Source organism: Grampus griseus, assembly GCF_964374135.1.
Source record: "Grampus griseus genome assembly, chromosome: 4".
Taxonomy (NCBI): domain Eukaryota; kingdom Metazoa; phylum Chordata; class Mammalia; order Artiodactyla; family Delphinidae; genus Grampus; species Grampus griseus.
Window position 1 is genome coordinate 87,869,636 of NC_138997.1, and position 19,582 is coordinate 87,889,217.

Genomic DNA, 19,582 nt, shown 5'->3' on the forward strand with positions numbered 1-19,582 from the left:
TCAAGGTCTGCTCAATTGTACCCTCTAAGCACAACTCTTTTAGTTCTAAGTACATAGCTCCAAGTTAATGCTTAAGTGCTTATCTTGCTCTCAAAAGCACTGTTTCCACAAAAAAAAGTCCTAGAAAAATATAGTGTACACAAGGTAACGTATCTTAACTCCCGTTTCTCTTTCCAGCCATTTTACCTCAAAGGCTTTTCTAAGAATAATGGAAACATGAACTCATAAATAAAGTCCTTTTTCTCTACCTGCATTGATTTTTTCCCCTCCAAGTTTTATTTCATGTTCTCTTAAATTTCTTTTAGTGTCCGTGGTTTTCAATATCTTTCCTTCAATTTTTTATTGCTTTTCAATTTATTCATTTTCCTAAAATCTTTTTGTTTCTATTTTCTCAATGATTTTTCTTTTCTTTCTTGGTTTATCCTCTTTTCCTCATCTAATTTTACTTCTCCATTTCTTTCTTTTCTTGTATGGTAAACGACTCTTTTCTTATATGGTCCATATTTCCTTTATTTCCCTGTAATGTAAAAAAAGTGTTTCTCTGATAATCTTCCCTCAAAACTTTGGAACATTTTGGTTGAATTTCCTGCTTTCCATGTGAGATATAAGTATATCTGTGCTTCTTTCCTTACCACTAGATTTGATAAATTTTATAAAATTTAAATGATCTTTTTTCTGTGTTTTCAATTATTTTATATTTACTTGGTTTTTAATTGCAGGTCCTAAAATTAGGGGGAGATAATGACTGATTTCTTATGATACAATTTATTAAGTCAACTGTGAATCTAATAATAGTCAAGAGCCACAAGCTAAGGGGAATAAAAACAGAGTAGAGGAAAGTGTGGATGAGAGGAAGGGTACATACAAGGGTGAAAAGGATGAATGATTTCTTTTGAAAAATTCATTCATTTGCTCAGCATTTAGTGAGTAACAAACACTGTGGACATAGAAGAGTTCATAAAGGATAAGATGGAATCATAGAAACTCAGAGTTGAACATGAATGAGAATCCTAGCTTTGCTTGGGAGGAATCAGGAGATACTACATAAGGCACATGGCACTTCAGTCAATTCTGAGTGATTTTGGCCACTTTAGGTTCCTCCAAGCCTCATTTTTTTATCAATTAAATATGAATAATAATAATTTCTAACTCTATGTTACTTAGTATGGATGAATTAAGAAAGTGGAGATTATTAAGTTTATTTACATTGTGCCCGACACACAGTAAACCCTCTGTATGTGTTTGCTGTTATTATTGTTGTGAGTTTTCCAAACAGACCTGGGGAAAGTGCTCTCCAGATGGAAAGACCCAACAATGCAAAGGTCTGTGGACAGGAAAGATTATTTATAGCCATTGAGAAAGATGGGGAGTCCAGATTACAGTGTACATCAGGGTAAAGGTATAAAATATGGACTAGAAATGTAGGTAGAAATGGGATCATGAAGGCCAGCCAATGATTTCAGAGCTTTTTGGAGTAAGAGGCCATGCATTCCTGAATGAAGATTAATGCTCCAGCCTTTAATGGTTAATGGTAGCATCAGTGAAAATGCCTATAAATCAAAAGCGTTTGCTTTGTTTATGTACACAAACAAGTCTTAATTTTGCTACTATTTTAAGTAATACCACAAATAGTGCTGCCACACACTTGCCCACCTATAGACACAATCACTGTTTTTTTTTTTAAGACATCTGCCAATAATCTTCCTAGCCCAAAGGTAGTGTTCTAGTTACATGTCTCATAGATCTGGATGATCACAAGGATGTAATGCAGAGCCTGACACATCCTCAAAACAAGCCCCTACAGGAGCTGGGAGGACCAGTTCCGCTAGTGAAAAATGAAATTAAGAAGGTGGGTGTTTCTCTGTGATGACTTAGTATTTATGTTTTATAGGTTATGACTCTGCTGTTGTTTGAGCCCTGCGGGCCTAGCTCCTTTCAAAATGTAGCAGCCTGAATGAGGTAATCTTGGGACTGCTGAAAGAAATAGTGCCCCCCACCTCCCTCAAATGCGACCAGCTGAATTGACAAAAGAAGGTTTTGAGGAAAGCGATTAGCATATGTTCATCTCTGACATCTGGATGACATCGATTTGTATTTAGATTCACTTGAACTGGCTCATACCTAATTTTCTATAACCAGATCAATAAGCATTATAATTAATGTACATACAGTTTTGTGTAATGCTTTTGAAAATTCAACTGCTATAATAATTGAATTTTGAGTTAAAATTCACAAAGCATTTCCATTTTACACTTTTCAAAGATATGTTATATAAAAATTATTTGTATAACATTGAAAGAGGCTTTTTTTTTTTTTTTTTTTTTTTGTGGTACGTGGGCCTCTCACTGTTGTTGCCTCTCCCGTTGCGGAGCACAGGCTCCAGACACATAGGCTCAGCCGCCATGGCTCACGGGCCCAGCCACTCCGCGGCATGTGGGATCTTCCCGCAACGGGGCATGAACCCGTGTCCCCTGCATCGGCAGGAGGACTCTCAACCACTGCGCCACCAGGGAAGCCCACAAAGTCCATTTTATTCCTGTCGAATCAGTTGAGGAAACTGCATAGCACCTTTCTCTGAAAATGATATAATTAATTCTTCTGTACTCCTCTACATTTAAAAAGTATTCTGCAACTGTGCAGGGAATTCTGAAATGCATAGCATGCTGAAATATGTAAAGATATACTCAGGTTGAGTTATTTTTCTGTATCAGTAGGCTCTGTGTAGGTGGGTAAATGAGTCTTCTCAATATAAAAGAGATAGACTATTAATGGAGAACGCAGAAGAGGGGCACTGCACTGATTCATGGGAACCACCATACCTGTTCATTAATGGAGAGGCCTTAACAGCACTCTTCTTCCATGCGTCTTGCCATGAGGAAAGGGGAGGAAGGGAAAGGTAGTGATGGCAGCAACACCTGGGGAAGGGAGATGGGGAAATTTGTAAAGGGAAAATCAGCAGCCCCTACACAATGGTGTCCATCCATAGACCTTGCCAATAAAACAATTTCCAAAAACCCTAAGCTTGTTTTCTTTCTTTTAAAAAAAAATCTAGATAAATTTCAAAGATAATTTAAACAAATTAGGTATTTCTAACAGCGTTAATCTGAACACTCTCCAACTATCATCTTCCAAGTCTAGGGCATGGGGGCTGCTACGAGTAACGAACTACCATCTATTTCTCACTTTTCAACTGGGTAGTTTAAGGCAGGCCATTTTTCTATAGGTATAGTTGTTGTTGTTGTTGTTTACAACAGATTTAAGAAAAAATACTATTGGATAAACAAGACCAAATGTATATGTATTTTTCCCCCAACACACAGTAGGATTATTAACATTTATTTGTTCTGCCTCCATCTAATTGACATACATCTAATTGCTCACAATGCATCTTCCTTTTTACATTCTCCTAAGGGTATGTAGTTTTGATATCAAAACGACTTCAACTTGTTGATTTAACAAAAAAAGAATTAGATTTGTAGAACCCCTATATACTGCAAGAGGTTAAACTAATAAAAGTTGCAAAAAGTTTTGTGTTTTAATTATATTTTTGTAGACATGGTTTAATCTGGACTATATGTAATTTTTTAAAAGTAAGTATATAGAATTATATGGAAAGAGAGTGAAAAATTTTAATAAAAAGTTGATGATGATACTAAATGATTTGAATTTTAATAGTGATTAACTGCTTTTATAAATCAATATAGGAGATAATACCACACCTGAAAACCAAATACTGCTACAGATATTGCTCTAAGTATTTGTTTTTAAAGAAATCTTTAACTTTGTATGCTTTTATTTAAATACAAACTTTATATGAAAAATGATATTTTTACACTATTTAGAGAAGCTTTTAGACATACTGGAGATAAACTGATTGAAATATGCTTATTTTATGAAGAAGAGGTATTCCCCTGTGGTAGGGGACATTGTAAGGGGGAAGGTTATGCATTTGTGGAGGCAGGGGGCACGCGGGAAACCTCTGTACCTTCCTCTCCATTGTTTTGTGAACCAAAACTGTTCTAAAAAAAATACAGTCAATTTTTTTTAAGTACTGTAAAGTTGAAAGGTAGGAGAGATTAGTTTTTTGTGTGAAAAATAAAATGTTTTTGACCCCTCACACCAATACATTTCTTAGTGTAATATTTATAGAAGGGCTGGGACATTCTTGAATTTTTCCCTAATGACAGGGATTTTTGTGAATACATGTTTGCATTCTTGTTTCTGAATGTGATTCTAACCTTTACTCCTGATGTTTAGGAAAGCAGCTATCACAAAGATCTTTGGGGTTTGAAGCATGATAATCCTCTTGGTTTTGCCTTAATCCTGTTTAGACAGGATGTCTCAAAACTTTCCAGTTTCTCAACTCCTCTGGTCTTTGACACACTGCTTGCTATTAGCCATCATCTCTGTTTAAAATAACATATCCACTTAATGTTTAGGTAATAGTATTAGTCAGCCCTTGAGAAATTTGGAAGCTAATTGTTTATCATAAAAGATTAGCATCAAAGAATTCTGAAGGCACATGCAGTATCTAGGCCTGTTGAATTAAAATAAATGAGCTCAAAGTAGCGAACTTAATTTTTTTTTTGTAGCCAACTTAAATTTTATCTGATATGATTAAACACAATTTTTTGGTAGCTTTGCTTTTTTTTATTATAAATTTTTAATTTTGTGTTTAATTTTAAAAATATTAACTGCCATTACACATAATATTTAAAAATTTAAATCTCCCTCCAAAATTAAAACCTACATATTCCAGTAATATCAAAGTAACAAAAATATAATTATTCCTACATTTAAATATTCCTAAGTGATTATTTGGGGATCAGCATTTTATCTTTGGAAGAATCAAGTGTGGGAATCTCCCAAGCCAGGAACAACAAAAAAGGAATCCTCATGCTCTTAATTTGTGGCAAAATACTTTAATCTAGCATGAAATACAGCATTTTTTTGTACATGAATCCTTAATACTGCAAGGATTTGATATATAGGAAATTCTTCCGTTGATCTTAGGAAGAGTAGATTATTATGAGACAATATATTTGGAAATTAACACTGCACTGTGAAAGACACAAAAGTAACCAAAGGTGTACTTATGAGAAACTTTGGAAAATAAATATACACACACAAAACACAGATGATCACTAATAGTACAGCTTATCAAGATATAACAAGTAATAAAATTATTTTATAAATAGCTGAGTTTATAAATAACTAAAACAACATAGAATGGTAACTGAAAAGATTAAACTGAAATTTTCGAGTCATGAATTCATAGAGTGGACAATAGAACTTTGTAGATTAAGAGAAATAAAAGTGAAAGCTATTTTTTTTTTCATATTTAAAAGGTAGGGCTAGGATAACAAAACCATCTCCATTACTAAAGCGGTATTTGGTAGGAATATGGTTATAGACAATATTATGAGGTTTCTGTTTTTGGAAAAATGTATGATAAAAGTAGAAATACCAATACTAAGATATTGTATATAAAGGCTGTGTGACTTAGTGAAATAAGCAGCACAGAGAACACAACATCGAGCTGTAATGCCAAAGAATAAGGCACAAGACTCGGTTCATATCCTCAAAAAATATAATCATTAGGTGGGGAACAAAAATAAGCATCGAACTTCATAGTGCTTGGAAGTTAAAGGCGAAGAGATAAGGGGATGAACTTTGAGAAGACAGATATGGACAAAGGATGAAAGAAAAGGAAGCTGACACAGCCTAATGCAATGTGGTGGGAAGGAGGTTGTTTAGTGCTGACAAGTCTGAAGTTAGTCAACCCAGAATAGATTGTATGGTGGGAGAAACAGAACACACCTTGATATGCAGAAGAGACGCATCAAACTACATATAAAGAGGGAGATTAATTAGCCAGTGAAACTGCTGTTCTCTGCTTGATGTCCTTAAAGCTTTATCAAAACCTGGCTTGTCTGGTATAAGGATACATGAGAAAAGACCATTACCATACTGCATAAACATTCCTGATAACAGTAGTGTTTTTATCCTATTTGTAAGGTCCATCTTAAAAATACATTTTCTCAAACAATTAGAAAACTGATATTTTAGCTCTGGTTCTGACCCTAAAACTTTCCCTCAGTCTCTCACATTCATACCCAGGGCTTTTTTGAACACAGTCTAATATACTCCTCCTAGGGGGCCACATTCCAGGCAATAAATTGGTTCAATTTTTTCTCATTTTTCTTCTTGCTAAGAGTGGCTGGAAAGTTATCAAAAAGGACAATTTATTCATCTTAATGCTAGTGTCCATAGTGTGTCTAGGCAGGGCTGGAGTGTTTGGTGTTTCCTGCTAGCTCCTGCAGGACGGGGTTAAGATCTGCCCTGGTGGCAATAGGAAAAGAGGTGGAATCTGAAAAGCTTTGCAGAGGAAGGAATGCTACATGTTCTTTCTGCACTCAGGAAAACTGCTCCACTGCAGATATGACATGGCTCAATTCAGTTTTTGTTAAAGAGGAATGAACAGTATTGTTTTTAAGTATAAAATAAACAATCGTACAAACCCTGCGTAAGGTTATCAGTCAGCGCTTGAGTATTGAGACCACGAGGAGGAAAAAAACAGAAAATACAAGGGGAATGACATCATTGTGTAGGCAACACCTGAAGTTTTTTTTAATCAATAAAAATTATAACTGATTTAAGATGAAAGAATGATTATTAACCCTTTATTTAGTTCTCCTTAGTAAGTGGTGGGTTTCTAGTATCTTGCTTGGTATTTTACATTCCTAAGGTTTAAAAGTATAGATTGCTTAACTTAATGGCAATAAAAATCAGCTAAATAACAGTGTTTAATATTATCAACTACAAACTTTAGTAGAACAATTGTGTAATGAAGAAATCAGAAGATAATATTAAAGAGATTTAAGTGCAAACTTTGGTTACTAATACTGAATTATACATTTTTTTTACATCTTTATTGGAGTATAATTGCTTTACAATGCTGTTAGTTTCTGCTTTATAACAAAGTGAATCAGTTATACATATACATATGTTCCCATATCTCTTCCCTCTTGCATCTCCCTCCCTCCCACCCTCCCTATCCTACCCCTCTAGGTGGTCACAAAGCACCGAGCTGATCTCCCTGTGCTATGCAGCTGCTTCCCACTAGCTATCCATTTTACGTTTGGTAGTGTATATATGTCCATGCCACTCTCTCGCTTTGTCACAGCTTACCCTTCCCCCTCCCCATAAGACACAGACCTACTAGAGAATGGACCTGAATTATACATTTTAATTAGGTTTGTATATGTAAATTTAAAGTGTGATATAATAATGCTAGTATATGACGTTTAAAATTTCTTAACTCAATAAAAGCATGAAATATTCTTTTGTTTTTTTCTCTTTAACTGAAGATGTTCATTAATTTTACTTAATATCACACACTACTTCTTGAAAATAAATTTTCATAATGACAAAGTATTGCCATATATAAATCTGAAGTTGTGATACATTTTTCTAACAATTTCATTAAAATATCAAGATTTAGTTGCATCAAAAACATTTTATAAAGCTTGTAGCAGGGCTTCCCTGGTGGTGCAGTGGTTGAGAATCTGCCTGCTAATGCGGGGGACACGGGTTCGTGCCCCAGTCTGGGAAGATCCCACATGCCGCGGAGCAACTAGGCCCGTGAGCCACAACTACTGAGCCTGCGCGTCTGGAGCTTGTGCTCTGCAACAAGAGAGGCCGCGACAGTAAGAGGCCCGTGCACCGCGATGAAGAGTGGTCCCCGCTTGCCACAACTAGAGATAGCCCTCGCACAGAAACGAAGACCCAACACAGCAAAAATTAATTAATTAATAAAACTCCTACCCCCAACATCTAAAAAGAAAAACAAAAAAGCTTCTAGCAAATCTATAATATTGCACTTTATTATTTTCAAATTTCTAATGTTTTACAAATCTGCTCTCTAAAAAAATCTCACAATTTATAGCTATAATAGCATGACCCACTGTGTCCTCCATACAAACTAATCGGCTACCTGAGTGCCTGCTTCAACATTGATTAATGTATTGAATAATGTTCACTTAGAATTTTAATTTTAATTAATATATGATTTACTTGATTAATATAATTAATATTCTGAATTTAGTTTTCCCTAAAAAAACATATTTTAATGTGTTTTTTGCTCATTTTCTTCTTGACTTATAATTGTTTGAGTAAATTTATAAAACTATGTAAATCCTAAATCCTCACATAGTACATTTATAGTCTCTGCAACTAAAAGTTGTTATATCAATTTGATTATTCAGTTTTGTTCATCAAATATTTAAAGAGTGTTCAATCTGTGCTAGACACTGCTGTCACCAGCAGTACTTAACCATTTGTGTTTCAGGACTCCTCTAGCCACTTAAAAACTGTAGATGACTCAAAGTGCTTTTGTTTTTATGTGGCGTATGTCATCATTGGTATTCATTATATTCAAAAATAAAACTGACTGTCTAAAAATAATTAATTGTAAACATATTTGAAAATAGTCATAACAAAGTCATTTCATGCCTACATAAATAAAATATTTTTATGAAAAATGATGACCATACTTTCCAAAACCAAAAAAATAAGTGAGAAGAGTGACATTATGATATGTTCTAATACAGATGTGTGATATGCAAAGAGCTAAGCAGGAGAGGCTCAACATAGGCTCCACAGAAGAGGTGATACTTGCAGTAAACTTAAGAAAGAATTTGCCAGCAGGACAGAGACAGAAGTGAAAGGGGTTAAGACCATTCCAGTGAAAGAAGGGCATGGCTAGACACAGTATGTTGTAATAGAAAGGATGTGAGTTTTTTGGTTTGACAGAGTTTCCTCAAACCCCATCTCAGCTATTTTGGCTGCATGGTTTTGAGCAAATCACCTAAGGTCTGTGAGCCTCCCCTTGCTCTCTTGTGAATAATAAAAGCTACATATTAAGAATGTCATGAGGATTAAGTGAGATGAAATATGTAAAGTATTTTCACATGTGGGAGTTAATTAGAACACTCAGTAATATATTGCGTTTTGTTGCATATTTAAGGAGAGTGAATTGGTTATCATGCTGAGAGCACGGAGTACCATGAGGTCGGGGGGGGGGGCGAGAATGGAAGTTATAAACAGCTGTGAAAAGGGCAGCAGTGAAGTAGAGTGGGTGGAGAGGTTAAAGGTGACTATGAGCGATTTAAAAAACAGAAATACAGGGCTTCCCTGGTGGCGCAGTGGTTGAGAGTCCGCCTGCCGATGCAAGGGACACGGGTTCGTGCCCCGGTCCGGGAAGATCCCACATGCCGCGGAGCGGCTGGGCCCGTGAGCCATGGCCACTGGGCCTGCGCGTCCGGAGCCTGTGCTCCGCAACGGGAGAGGCCACAACAGTGAGAGGCCCGGGTACCGCCAAAAAAAAAAAAAAAAGAAAGAAAACAGAAGTACAATAATATGAAATGAACTACCTTGGAAACTCCAAAGAGAATCACTTTACATGAAGATCTTAGCAAACCCATAGAAGAATCTTGATTTCCACCCAGCCTCATCCTATCCTCTCCCAGGAAAACATACAAACAAACTGCAATTTTAGAAAAACATATTCCAGTGTCATCATAAATATAGAATGAATGTGTAAAAAAAAATGAATGGTAAAAACTTAAGACAAATTTAACCATCTCTTATAGAGGTTTACTTGACATGAATCTCCCAGCTCTCTTTGAAATTAGACTTCAGTTACATTTTAGCAATGAATGAATAAATGAATATATAAATAAAAATATATTTTAATCCATATGAACAATGTATTAAGAATCTGAACTGGCAACTGTGATTTTTCAGCCTGGAATTGAGAATTAGGAGTCTCATAAAGTCTACTAATCAATGTCAACTTATCTAGAAAATACTTTTACTAAGAGTGTGGTACACAGAGAATGTTATGATTTTTCCCCATGCTGGTTTGTACCATCTAGAGTCTATCTTTGATCTTCAAGGCCTTCATGGATAGAATGCTAAAAACTATTTCCCAAACTGCAAACTATTTTCTGGTGATGCACCTTAGTTTTGACAATTAGGGCACAGAGGAAAAAAATACACTTAGTAGAGAAGCATGGTTTTAAAATGTAAAATAAACTTCATCAAGGCCCCAGGTTTCGAATTTTATAAAACACAATAAATATCCAGGCTCAGTGTACAAACACTGGCTGTAATAATACACCAATGACCGATAAGAACACTGTGAATTTTAGGTGAGAAAGTTTGCAATATTCTATGAAGAGTTTAGGATTAGCCTATTCCTTTTCTTACAAAGTATGTTTTATACTAATCCATCATTTTGGCTGATTTCTCCACCACTACAACTCAACCCACACTAAGTTATCAGAAGAGCAAGCAAAGAAAATAAAGCATTAAAGCCAAAGTAATAATGGAAATTATGGTTGGACCTTGGACCCAGAAAATATTAATTTATTCTTTAATTAATTCAGCTTAATAAATAAATAAATACAGCATTTTATTCCACCCAATGCACATGCAAATAATTATAGAAATTATTTTCAAGATAATTTTGTTGTAAAAAAATTTATATATTGTTAAAAATGTAACCAAGCTTTTCACTTTATAATTTCTTATATCCTGACTTTATAAATATGAATAGTAAAGCTCTGTATCCAAATAGACAGTGTCTAACTCCATGTAGCACTCATTATCCAGGACTTACAAATGACTGTACTAATAACTGAAATTAAATATGACATGAAAAATTTTTACCTTCATTTTTTCTGGTCTCATGTATGTGTACATGTATGTGAGGGCAGGACACAGAACAATCAACTTATGGTGATAACTTTAGGATAAAATGTCCCTATTCAACCATCCTTCCCCTGAGCACAATTGCATATAGATTCTTCATTGAAATTTCTCTTTTCCTTACAATATTTTTTTGCTACCTCCCCTCTCTTGGTATCAACTACCATATTCTAACTTTGCCAAGTCAAACAACAGTTGTCAATTCTGTGTGAATTTAGCCACATAAATGTAGTAATCTACTCACAATTGGGAAACATTTTTTTTTTGTCAAAAATGCTTCAGTCTTGAATAAGTTTAGCAGAAGCTACGCTAAGCCATTTTGAGTTTGCCCAAATGAAAATAAAAACAAAATGGATGATTTCCTTTGTAAAATCAAAATAACTCCATGCTGCAGTGTTATTTATAATTTTAAACCTCAAGGAATGATTATTCATAGATATGTGGAATGGAAGGGAAGTGAAACAGTCTGTTCACCGTATCCTTCATTTGAAACACTTTGCCCACTGTTCCGAGTTAATGTATTTTAATTTCTTTTTAAAACACAAGCTGTTCTTTGACTATAAGACATCTCAGACTCTTAGACTTTTTTTTTTTTTTGTATTATTTCCTCTTCAACATACTCATGCACAACCAGAGAAGCAGGCAGCATGCTCTAAGTTGGAATTCAGTTAATACATGAGAACACCTTTTTCAATACTATAATTTAAATTACACGAACTAAAAGGCCAACGTTGGGCAATGCTATTCCCTTGAAGCATATTAATTCATAATGTTTTATTTCAAGCCTATAAAATATGGTATCCTCTTGAGAAATCTGACAGATGATAAAACTGCATTATACTTCCACAAAGTTGCTGATTTCTTCTTATTTGAATCAGCTATCTGAATTAGTTAAATAGCATCAAATTTAATAAACAGCATATGGACCTACTAATATATGAGAAGAACCTATTCTTCCTTTCCCCTGCCACATATATGCTCTTTTATCTTTAAGTGATACATTTCCTGCGGGGGAGGGGGTCCTTGAAAATAAGCCATATGCCACATGGATTTCATTGTAAAAATGACAGCTAAGTTTATTTTAAGAGTACTGTACAAAAAGAAACCAAATTTTTGAAATCTTTGCCTTAGTATATCTTCTCTATTTGTACATAATGCACAAAATATGCTTTTGTATTTTGCTGTTGTATATTTTTCCACTTATGGAAATAAAATTTTGTAAAATTTTATATTGTATGCTTAAACTTTTCGAGTCTTTTAAATAGTCAATTATTCAATTAATGGGGGTTCATTATAAGAAGAAGAAGGTGAAATCACCATTTTTTAAGTAAAATTTACTGACCAAATACACTGAATTTCTCAGTAGAGTTTCAATGAAAATCAATTCACAGAGTGTGATGATAAAAGCTTTTGAAAAGTTCAAGACAAAAAAAAAAAAATCTACTCTTTAAAATGTGGGCCAAAAGTTCTGAAGTTTAATTCCTGGGAGACGAAGAAAGAGGTTAAATATATTTTGATATGCCAAATGCAGTTTCAGAGCACTGGTAATAACCCTGAGTCCCTCTTGCCTACACACACACCAATATTCTTCATTCTGGGGTAATCACTGGTCTCAAATTTCAGGTCTGTGCTCATCAACCTTGGTCTGTTTTTCTTCTAACATGAACTCAATTAAACTTCCTACTCTTTTTTGTTGTTGTTGTTAATACCCTGAGAAAACCATAATTCAAAAAGAGACATGTACCGCAATGTTCATTGCAGCACTATTTACAATAGCCAGGACATGGAAGCAAACTTCCTACTCTTAATGGACCTTTCCATTTCTTGCCAATAAAAGAAACAGGTAAGGAAATACATCAAAAGTAGGCATGTACATGGAAAGTCACATTCTGTGCAAGAACAAGTATTTCTAAAATAAATGTGTATTCTAAATTTTCCTATATCAAATTAAGATTTGCAAAGCCAGGCCATGTAGGATTACAAATGCTGAAAGCATACCTCTTCAGTGGTTCATGCTTTTGAGAATTCAAATTACAACAGCATCCCATTTTTACAAGGCATTACTAGAATATTCTCCAATGTGTACGTTAGATTCCTTTATAGAGACAGTCATGTTCCTACAAGCCATAAATTTAATAAATCATCAGATATATAACTTTCATTCTCACATTTACATTACCAAGTATTTTATGGAGCAATTTTCTTAGTCATAGCAGTGAGACTGTTCAATGATATAAATAAATAAATAAATAAATACTATTTCAACATAAAACCCTTAACTCTAAAGGAAAATAACTATGCTGGAGTCTCACAAAAGGAAAATAACTATGCTGGAGTCTCACAAGAATACAATTCACTATTAAAAGGAATTCAGTTATCAGTAGGGTCTATCTTGGATTGCTTCCATGAAGGTTTATTATGAGTTGTATCAGAAGGACTTTATTATAAAAAGCATTGCAGAAGCCAAGGACACAGTTATGGCTGGGTTCCAGTGAAGAGAAAAATAGCTTGAAAAGCCTAATATACTGCAATACTGAAATTGTTATTATAAATAACTGGTACATTTACATCGGATTATCATACATCTTCAACAGAAACTTGAAATGCCAACTCTGTCAGTATCAGTCTCTGGGCACAGTTTCTTGTTGAGACCTGTTACGCATTATCAGAGTCAGGCATAAATGCTCCCAAAGGGTTTTTAGGCTTATATTATAAAACAAAATCCCTTGTAAGGAAAACCAGATTTTTAGGTGTAAAGGATATTTTGAAATGATGAAATATTTGAATGATCCAGTGAAATTACCCTGAAACAATATTTTAAAATACTCTAACTAAACATACAGCTATTTTAACTTAATCAGCACAGTTCCCAAGTATACATTGTAAAATTGTAAGTATACATCTTATTCTTGAGAGGTAGGGGGGAAGCAGTAGAAGGCATTAGAAAACTACAGCCTTAAATTAACCTTATAGTCCTTTTGTTAGTTATTTACCAAAGGGATTATATTGAAATCCAAGTTGGCATGTTACATAATGAGAAAAATCAACCCAAATTTTAAAGGCACATGCTCTACACATTTTCTATTTGCAATTTAATAAACGTACTTTAATATAGGAGTATTACTTATTTTTACAATAAAAGTCTCAATATGGTAGGAGGCTGTCAAATCTGCAAGTGATTAAACTATTGACTTTAATTTAATGTAACATTTCCAAAATAAAGTCTTTCTGGAGGCATAGTTTATTACTCAAATTATTTCCAAGAAGTGCTTTAGCCTTCTCAGCCCAGCCCATCCAGGATGGTGTGTCATGCATGTGTGCATGCTTGCGTGTGTGTTTCCCAGGTGAGCAATACTGAGTCTTCTTAAAATTTGCTCATAAATTTCAGAACGAGTATCCAAAATATACAGCAACTGATAAGTCAAATTCTCCACATGTTTTGCCATCAAATAAAATATTTGTCCTCAATATTGTCTAGGAAGGCACATCAGGTACAAGTAGATAGTTTGTGAAGTCCAATCAATAAGGATGCTAGCTAAATGAAGTGCAAAAAATATTATAATGGATCCTTTTTCTCTTTGGAATCGATGGCAGTAACCTTTGTTTAGAAAAAATGTGTGTCTGAGCAATAACGTGTACCAATATTTCTCAAGCTGCTAAAATGAAAAGAGCTCAGAGGTAGGCATCTCTCCATGTAGTTATATTATGTTTTCTGTTTTTTTCTCCCCTATTGAGGCAAGAGAAGTGTCTTAAGCACTTCAGAAATGCCGTTATCTTCTTCCTATGGAAGGGAATGAAGGCCTTAGCACTGAAGCTAAAATATATACAATAGATACAAATGAGCAGCAGGGGCAGATGGGAGCTTTTGGTTGCTTGACGACTAGGTCAATTATTAGCAAACTAAATATGCCAGCTTCTCAGTGAAAACAGATATTTTCACTTAATCCCACACTGAAATATGCATTATCTTTTCTGCATGTTCCTAAATACATGAAATGATTCCATGTCAAATATAAAAAGCAATATTCTTATTTCAGTATGAAAACCAAATTACAATAGCTTAACTATTAGCACCGATTGAGTTATCAATCTATATTTGTAAGGCATATCTTCTCCTGACTACTAAAAAATTTAATACAATATAATACTTGAGAATAAAGGACTTGGAAAATCTTTTGTGCAGATGATATATACGCACTTTTACTTGTTTGTGCCAGTGGTTTTGAAATTACTTTTCAATTTATTTTAATTTGTTACTGTATCTAAGGAAGCTTCTTTTTCTTAAGCAAGTTTGAGCAAATTCAATAATTTATATCAGCTGATAGGCATAGTTAAAATAAAGATTCCCCAGAGAGGCATGGGGCTTATGTTGCAGTTAAAAATATGTGTGTCCCAGTCCTGAAATAGCTAAGATATTTTCTAATTCAATCATATACTATAAAAATTCTATTATTTAACACAGTCTAGTAGTTCTGAAATTAGTGATATGGGTAAATAAGTGTTTCTGCTATATCCTACAAAGGGGAACATTTGAAAGAAAAATCTCTAAGAGTTTATAAATTTACTTGTTTTTTTTGCTTATTTTGAAATTTTCAACATTATCAAGACATTAAAAGTATTAAATAAACTTTAAGTATCTTTTTAATACATGCTTTACTGAACGGTTTGCATAATTAAAAAGTTAATTTCTCTGTTTCCACAATCTTTGGGAGTTAGGGGACCAACTCCAGAAGCAGGCTCTTAGTGCTGTATTTTCTCATACACATACATTATCCTTTTCAGTGAAGCACCTTCCCTACCTTGGCAGAAGGATGCAATGAAGGTGTGTGTGTGTGTGTGTGTGTGTGTGTGTGTGTGTGTGTGTGTGTAGAATGAACTACCAATGAAATATAGGCATAAGGAATAAAACTGTATAGTTTAATCAGTGAATAAAGCACCTGGTATTAATTCTTACCCTATTTTGGGCATATGGTATTTCTTTAAGCAGTTCATTATATTGAGTCTATTATCTTAGTATTCTGAAGGGAAAAATAATTAGCATGTTCTTAATTGTTGTGATATGAACACAACTATTTCACTTATGATCCCAGGTATCAACATTTATGTCAGCCCACAATGTAGAGTATTTCTTGATGATGACACAAAATAACTGCTTTACACAAAATTACAAAAATGCATTGTGTTTTATAACACATGCAAATAAAAAGGGGAATTCCCTTAATATCCCTGAAAAAGGGAATGGATTACTGGTTGCCTCAGATAATGAGACAACAAGATCAGTGATTTGCTCAAAACTGCATAATACATTAATGCTTCTGTTATATATAAAATGAAAACTAAATTTTTCCTACTTAAAGATATTTTTAAAATAGAAATCATTATAATGGCTTTCATAGGTTTTCCTGAGCTTTGAATGCAGTAACATAAACATACCTCTTTGGAGCTGATAGCAGCAAAGCAAGAATAATAAATAATAACAGTTACTAAGTTGAGCACCTAGTATTATCAAGTATTAACCATAATTTTACTTCTCTTCTTCTGAGTTACATCATTTATAAAATGCAGATAACATTACCTTCCTCAGAGTGATTCTATGAAGCAAACGAATATGTAGAACCCTCAGGTTATCACTAATATACTATAAAGGTATTCATTTATTATTTCAATTTTTCCTTACCCTTTTTTTTTGTGTGTGTGTGGTTCACAGGCCTCTCACTCTTGTAGCCTCTCCCGTTGCGGAGCACAGGTTCCGGACACACAGGCCCAGCAGCCATGGCTCACGGGCCCAGCCGCTCCGCGGCATGTGGGATCTTCCCGGACTGGGGCACGAACCTGCGACCCCTGCATCGGCAGGCGGACTCTCAACCACTGCGCCACCAGGGAAGCCCACCCTTTTATCATTTATTTTTAGATAATAAAGATACTATTTCATCATTCTAGTAAGCCTTTTTTGATAGATTGTCCTCTTTATGTTATGTTGCGCTTTTCTGGTGCTTCACTCTTTGTGTGTGTAAGTGTAAGAGGGCATGAATGAATCTATAATTCATTTGTCTCTGACATTAGAGATACTTCGTGATGACTTGATTCCTTTAAATTCCCTTCAGCCCTTTATATTTGAATTGTATTGTAACTGGGGTGTTTCATACTGTGATCTGAAAATTATCTCCTATAACTGACAAAAGTTGATTTCTACATTTATAAATGTATTTGGCTTAATTAGTAGTTTAAGAGGAGATGTGAATAAGTGTTATGAATTGGTGCCTAATTGGCAGAGTCTATGCACACTCTGTGATTGGTAGTCATCTTTACAAGGCTTTTCTTACTGCCATGAATTTTTGAGAGTTGGCTGTAATCTCAGTCTTTAGGAACCACTTGGCTACTGGGCACTGAATGATCTTTAATAATTATTTGATGAATATCTCTGTGAGTTACTGTTTTTTGTCATTTACTACTCATTAACAATAAATCCAGGAAAATATATGCAGGCCTCTTAAAGACAGAAGCCATTTAGCTGCAGAAAATAAATGTGAAACTATTAATATGTTTTCTCTGTCTATGACTTTTATTATATTTGCTATAAACACTGGCACTTGTTCACAGTGGGTAGAGAGCCATGTGTTCTTAGCCTTGGAAACTGATAAGGAATTCAAAAGGGGCCAGGAAACAACTTACATTAATGGCAAAATATATGCGAGGCCAGTGAACACTTTTGTAAGCAAGAAAACAATTATGCATTTAAAAATATCATAAACATCGTGGGTCTGATTTAATCTGGAAAAAAAAAAAGAACTACAGAACCAGAAAAAAATTTTAAGGTATCTTAAAAAAAAATTAGCATAGTAAAGTAGTTATCTGATAGAATTTTATTAAATGCTAACTACCTAAAAATATATGTTCATGTATAACTGCACGATAACTCTTTAAGAAAGGGCAATAATTATTATAATTATTGTCTTCACTTTATAAGGAAGTGAGATATTATGTGAACTGATCTAGGTTCCCTTCTTGAAAATGTGATGGAGGTTGAACTAGGACCCAAACTTCTGGTATCAATTCCTTGCAAATGTACATATTGTATTATATACCATAACACAGCAGAATTAAGTTAGGTTTAAGAAGGACTTTTTAAAACTGAAAAATTATAGAACAGACTATTCCAAAAAGTATCCCCAAAAGAGTATAGAAACTTGATAGTCTGAAATGACTCAAACAAAATGACTTTTGGTAGAGAAAATGAATTACTTGATCCTCAAAATGATCTAGATAAGGTATTAGAAGGGAGAAAATGTGCATGGGATGGTGAGGTTTGGAGAGGCAAAGGAGCAAGATTATTAGAAGGATAAAATAAAGAAAAAAATAAATAAAATCTCAGAGTCAATCTGGGGGACGTTCCTTTAATCCTCCTTCAGAAATGAAATGACTGTCAGAGGAGCTCAGAACTTTTCATTAGGGTAAAAAGAGTAATGCATTTTCCCTGCTATTTTCAAAAACTAAAACATAAAGACCAGAGGCTAAGTAATCAAGTCAGAAGTCTTGTACTTTGTGCCCTGAAATAAAATGTGGTTACTTAAAAACACACATGGGGACCTCTAAACCCATGGACAATTGATAGAACTAATTTAATAGCTACTTCATTCTGGGGACATAGATAATACTCAGACATAAGCTGCAAAGGAAAAGCATGTGGGTTTGATTTCACAAAAGAGGATAAAAACAGTCTGGGGCTGAAATAGGCAAGAATTAGATTTTAGATCTTCATTAATTCTGGGAAAAAGAGATGAACCAATGTTGTCCAGGAAACTAAAAGTGACTCTTAAAATTGAATTCTCAAAGAACTAGTGAAGGCTGAATACAATTGATCACACTAAATAAAGGGCAGTAAGCTTAAGGGGAAAAAAAAAACTCAGATAAAATATGGTTCTGTGTGCACATGTTGCTTTCCAATCACCTGTTTAAAGATGATGTATGATTAACATTGCCTCAACCAAAGTGAAGGGAAAGAATAAGGATTGGGCCCTAAATTCAATTTTCTCAAATACTTGTATAATTGAAAAATGAGTTTATTTTAGGTGAATATTATCTGAGAAATTATGACTATATAAATAATGATTTTGAAAATTACATATCAGTCTAGATGTTTCTGATTGACACAGTATTTTGAGAGTCAGGCATTACTTAAGAGTAACCCTGTAAACAATGAAATTGATGGATAATTAATTGAATGTTTAGATAATGCAGAGACATCTTACAGAATGGACCAGAAGCAAGGAGGGAAACAAAGTCTGGCCATTTAATCATGCCTAAAGCTGATATTGAGAAAATCACTTACATATTTAAAAAAAAAATTTTTCCTTAAGAGATAACCTTAAAGAGAAGAGAAAACAAACAAACAACAACAACAAAAACAACAAACATGGGTTAGAGACACAGAATTGCAGCTGCTGCCTAGTACTAAAAGAGTTCCTGAATCTAGGGCGCCAAAGCAATCTGTTTTCAGGAGAGGATCTCGGCCAACGGTAGACATGTTACAGCAGACCTTATCCGCCTCACTGGGTCTGGATGAAGAGTTCCTCTTCTGATTTCATCCTCGCCAGGCAATCTTTTAAGAGGTACACTGATTTTCCTTGGGTCTTCTTAGAGATAAAGAATATTGCCTTGGAGAAGAAGCAGGGACCTTCCTATTTCTGGAATAGGATATTCTCCTGTTCAAAATGTAGTAAACTAATATTCCAGTTGAACACCAAGGTCTTATAATAATGTTTAGAATTTGTTTTGGCTCTGTACAGTTCTGCACACTGATGAAACTGAT

At 34.4% G+C, this 19,582-nt stretch overlaps 1 protein-coding gene across 5 annotated transcripts in view; it reads right to left on the reverse strand.

The window, feature by feature from the left end:
* The window catches only part of PCDH7 (protocadherin 7), a gene marked incomplete at its 5' end in the record, with an annotated part of 409,595 nt that overhangs the window by 189,656 nt on the left and 200,357 nt on the right, over positions 1 to 19,582 (reverse strand). The window contains one exon of one of the 5 annotated variants that reach the window (XM_082652845.1): positions 2,820 to 2,915. The exons of the other annotated variants lie outside the window; for them this stretch is intronic. Coding sequence (XP_082508971.1) covers positions 2,827 to 2,915 — 89 coding nt within the window. The 3' untranslated portion in view covers positions 2,820 to 2,826. The remainder of the gene's footprint in view (positions 1 to 2,819; positions 2,916 to 19,582) is intronic. 5 annotated transcript variants of the gene reach the window in all.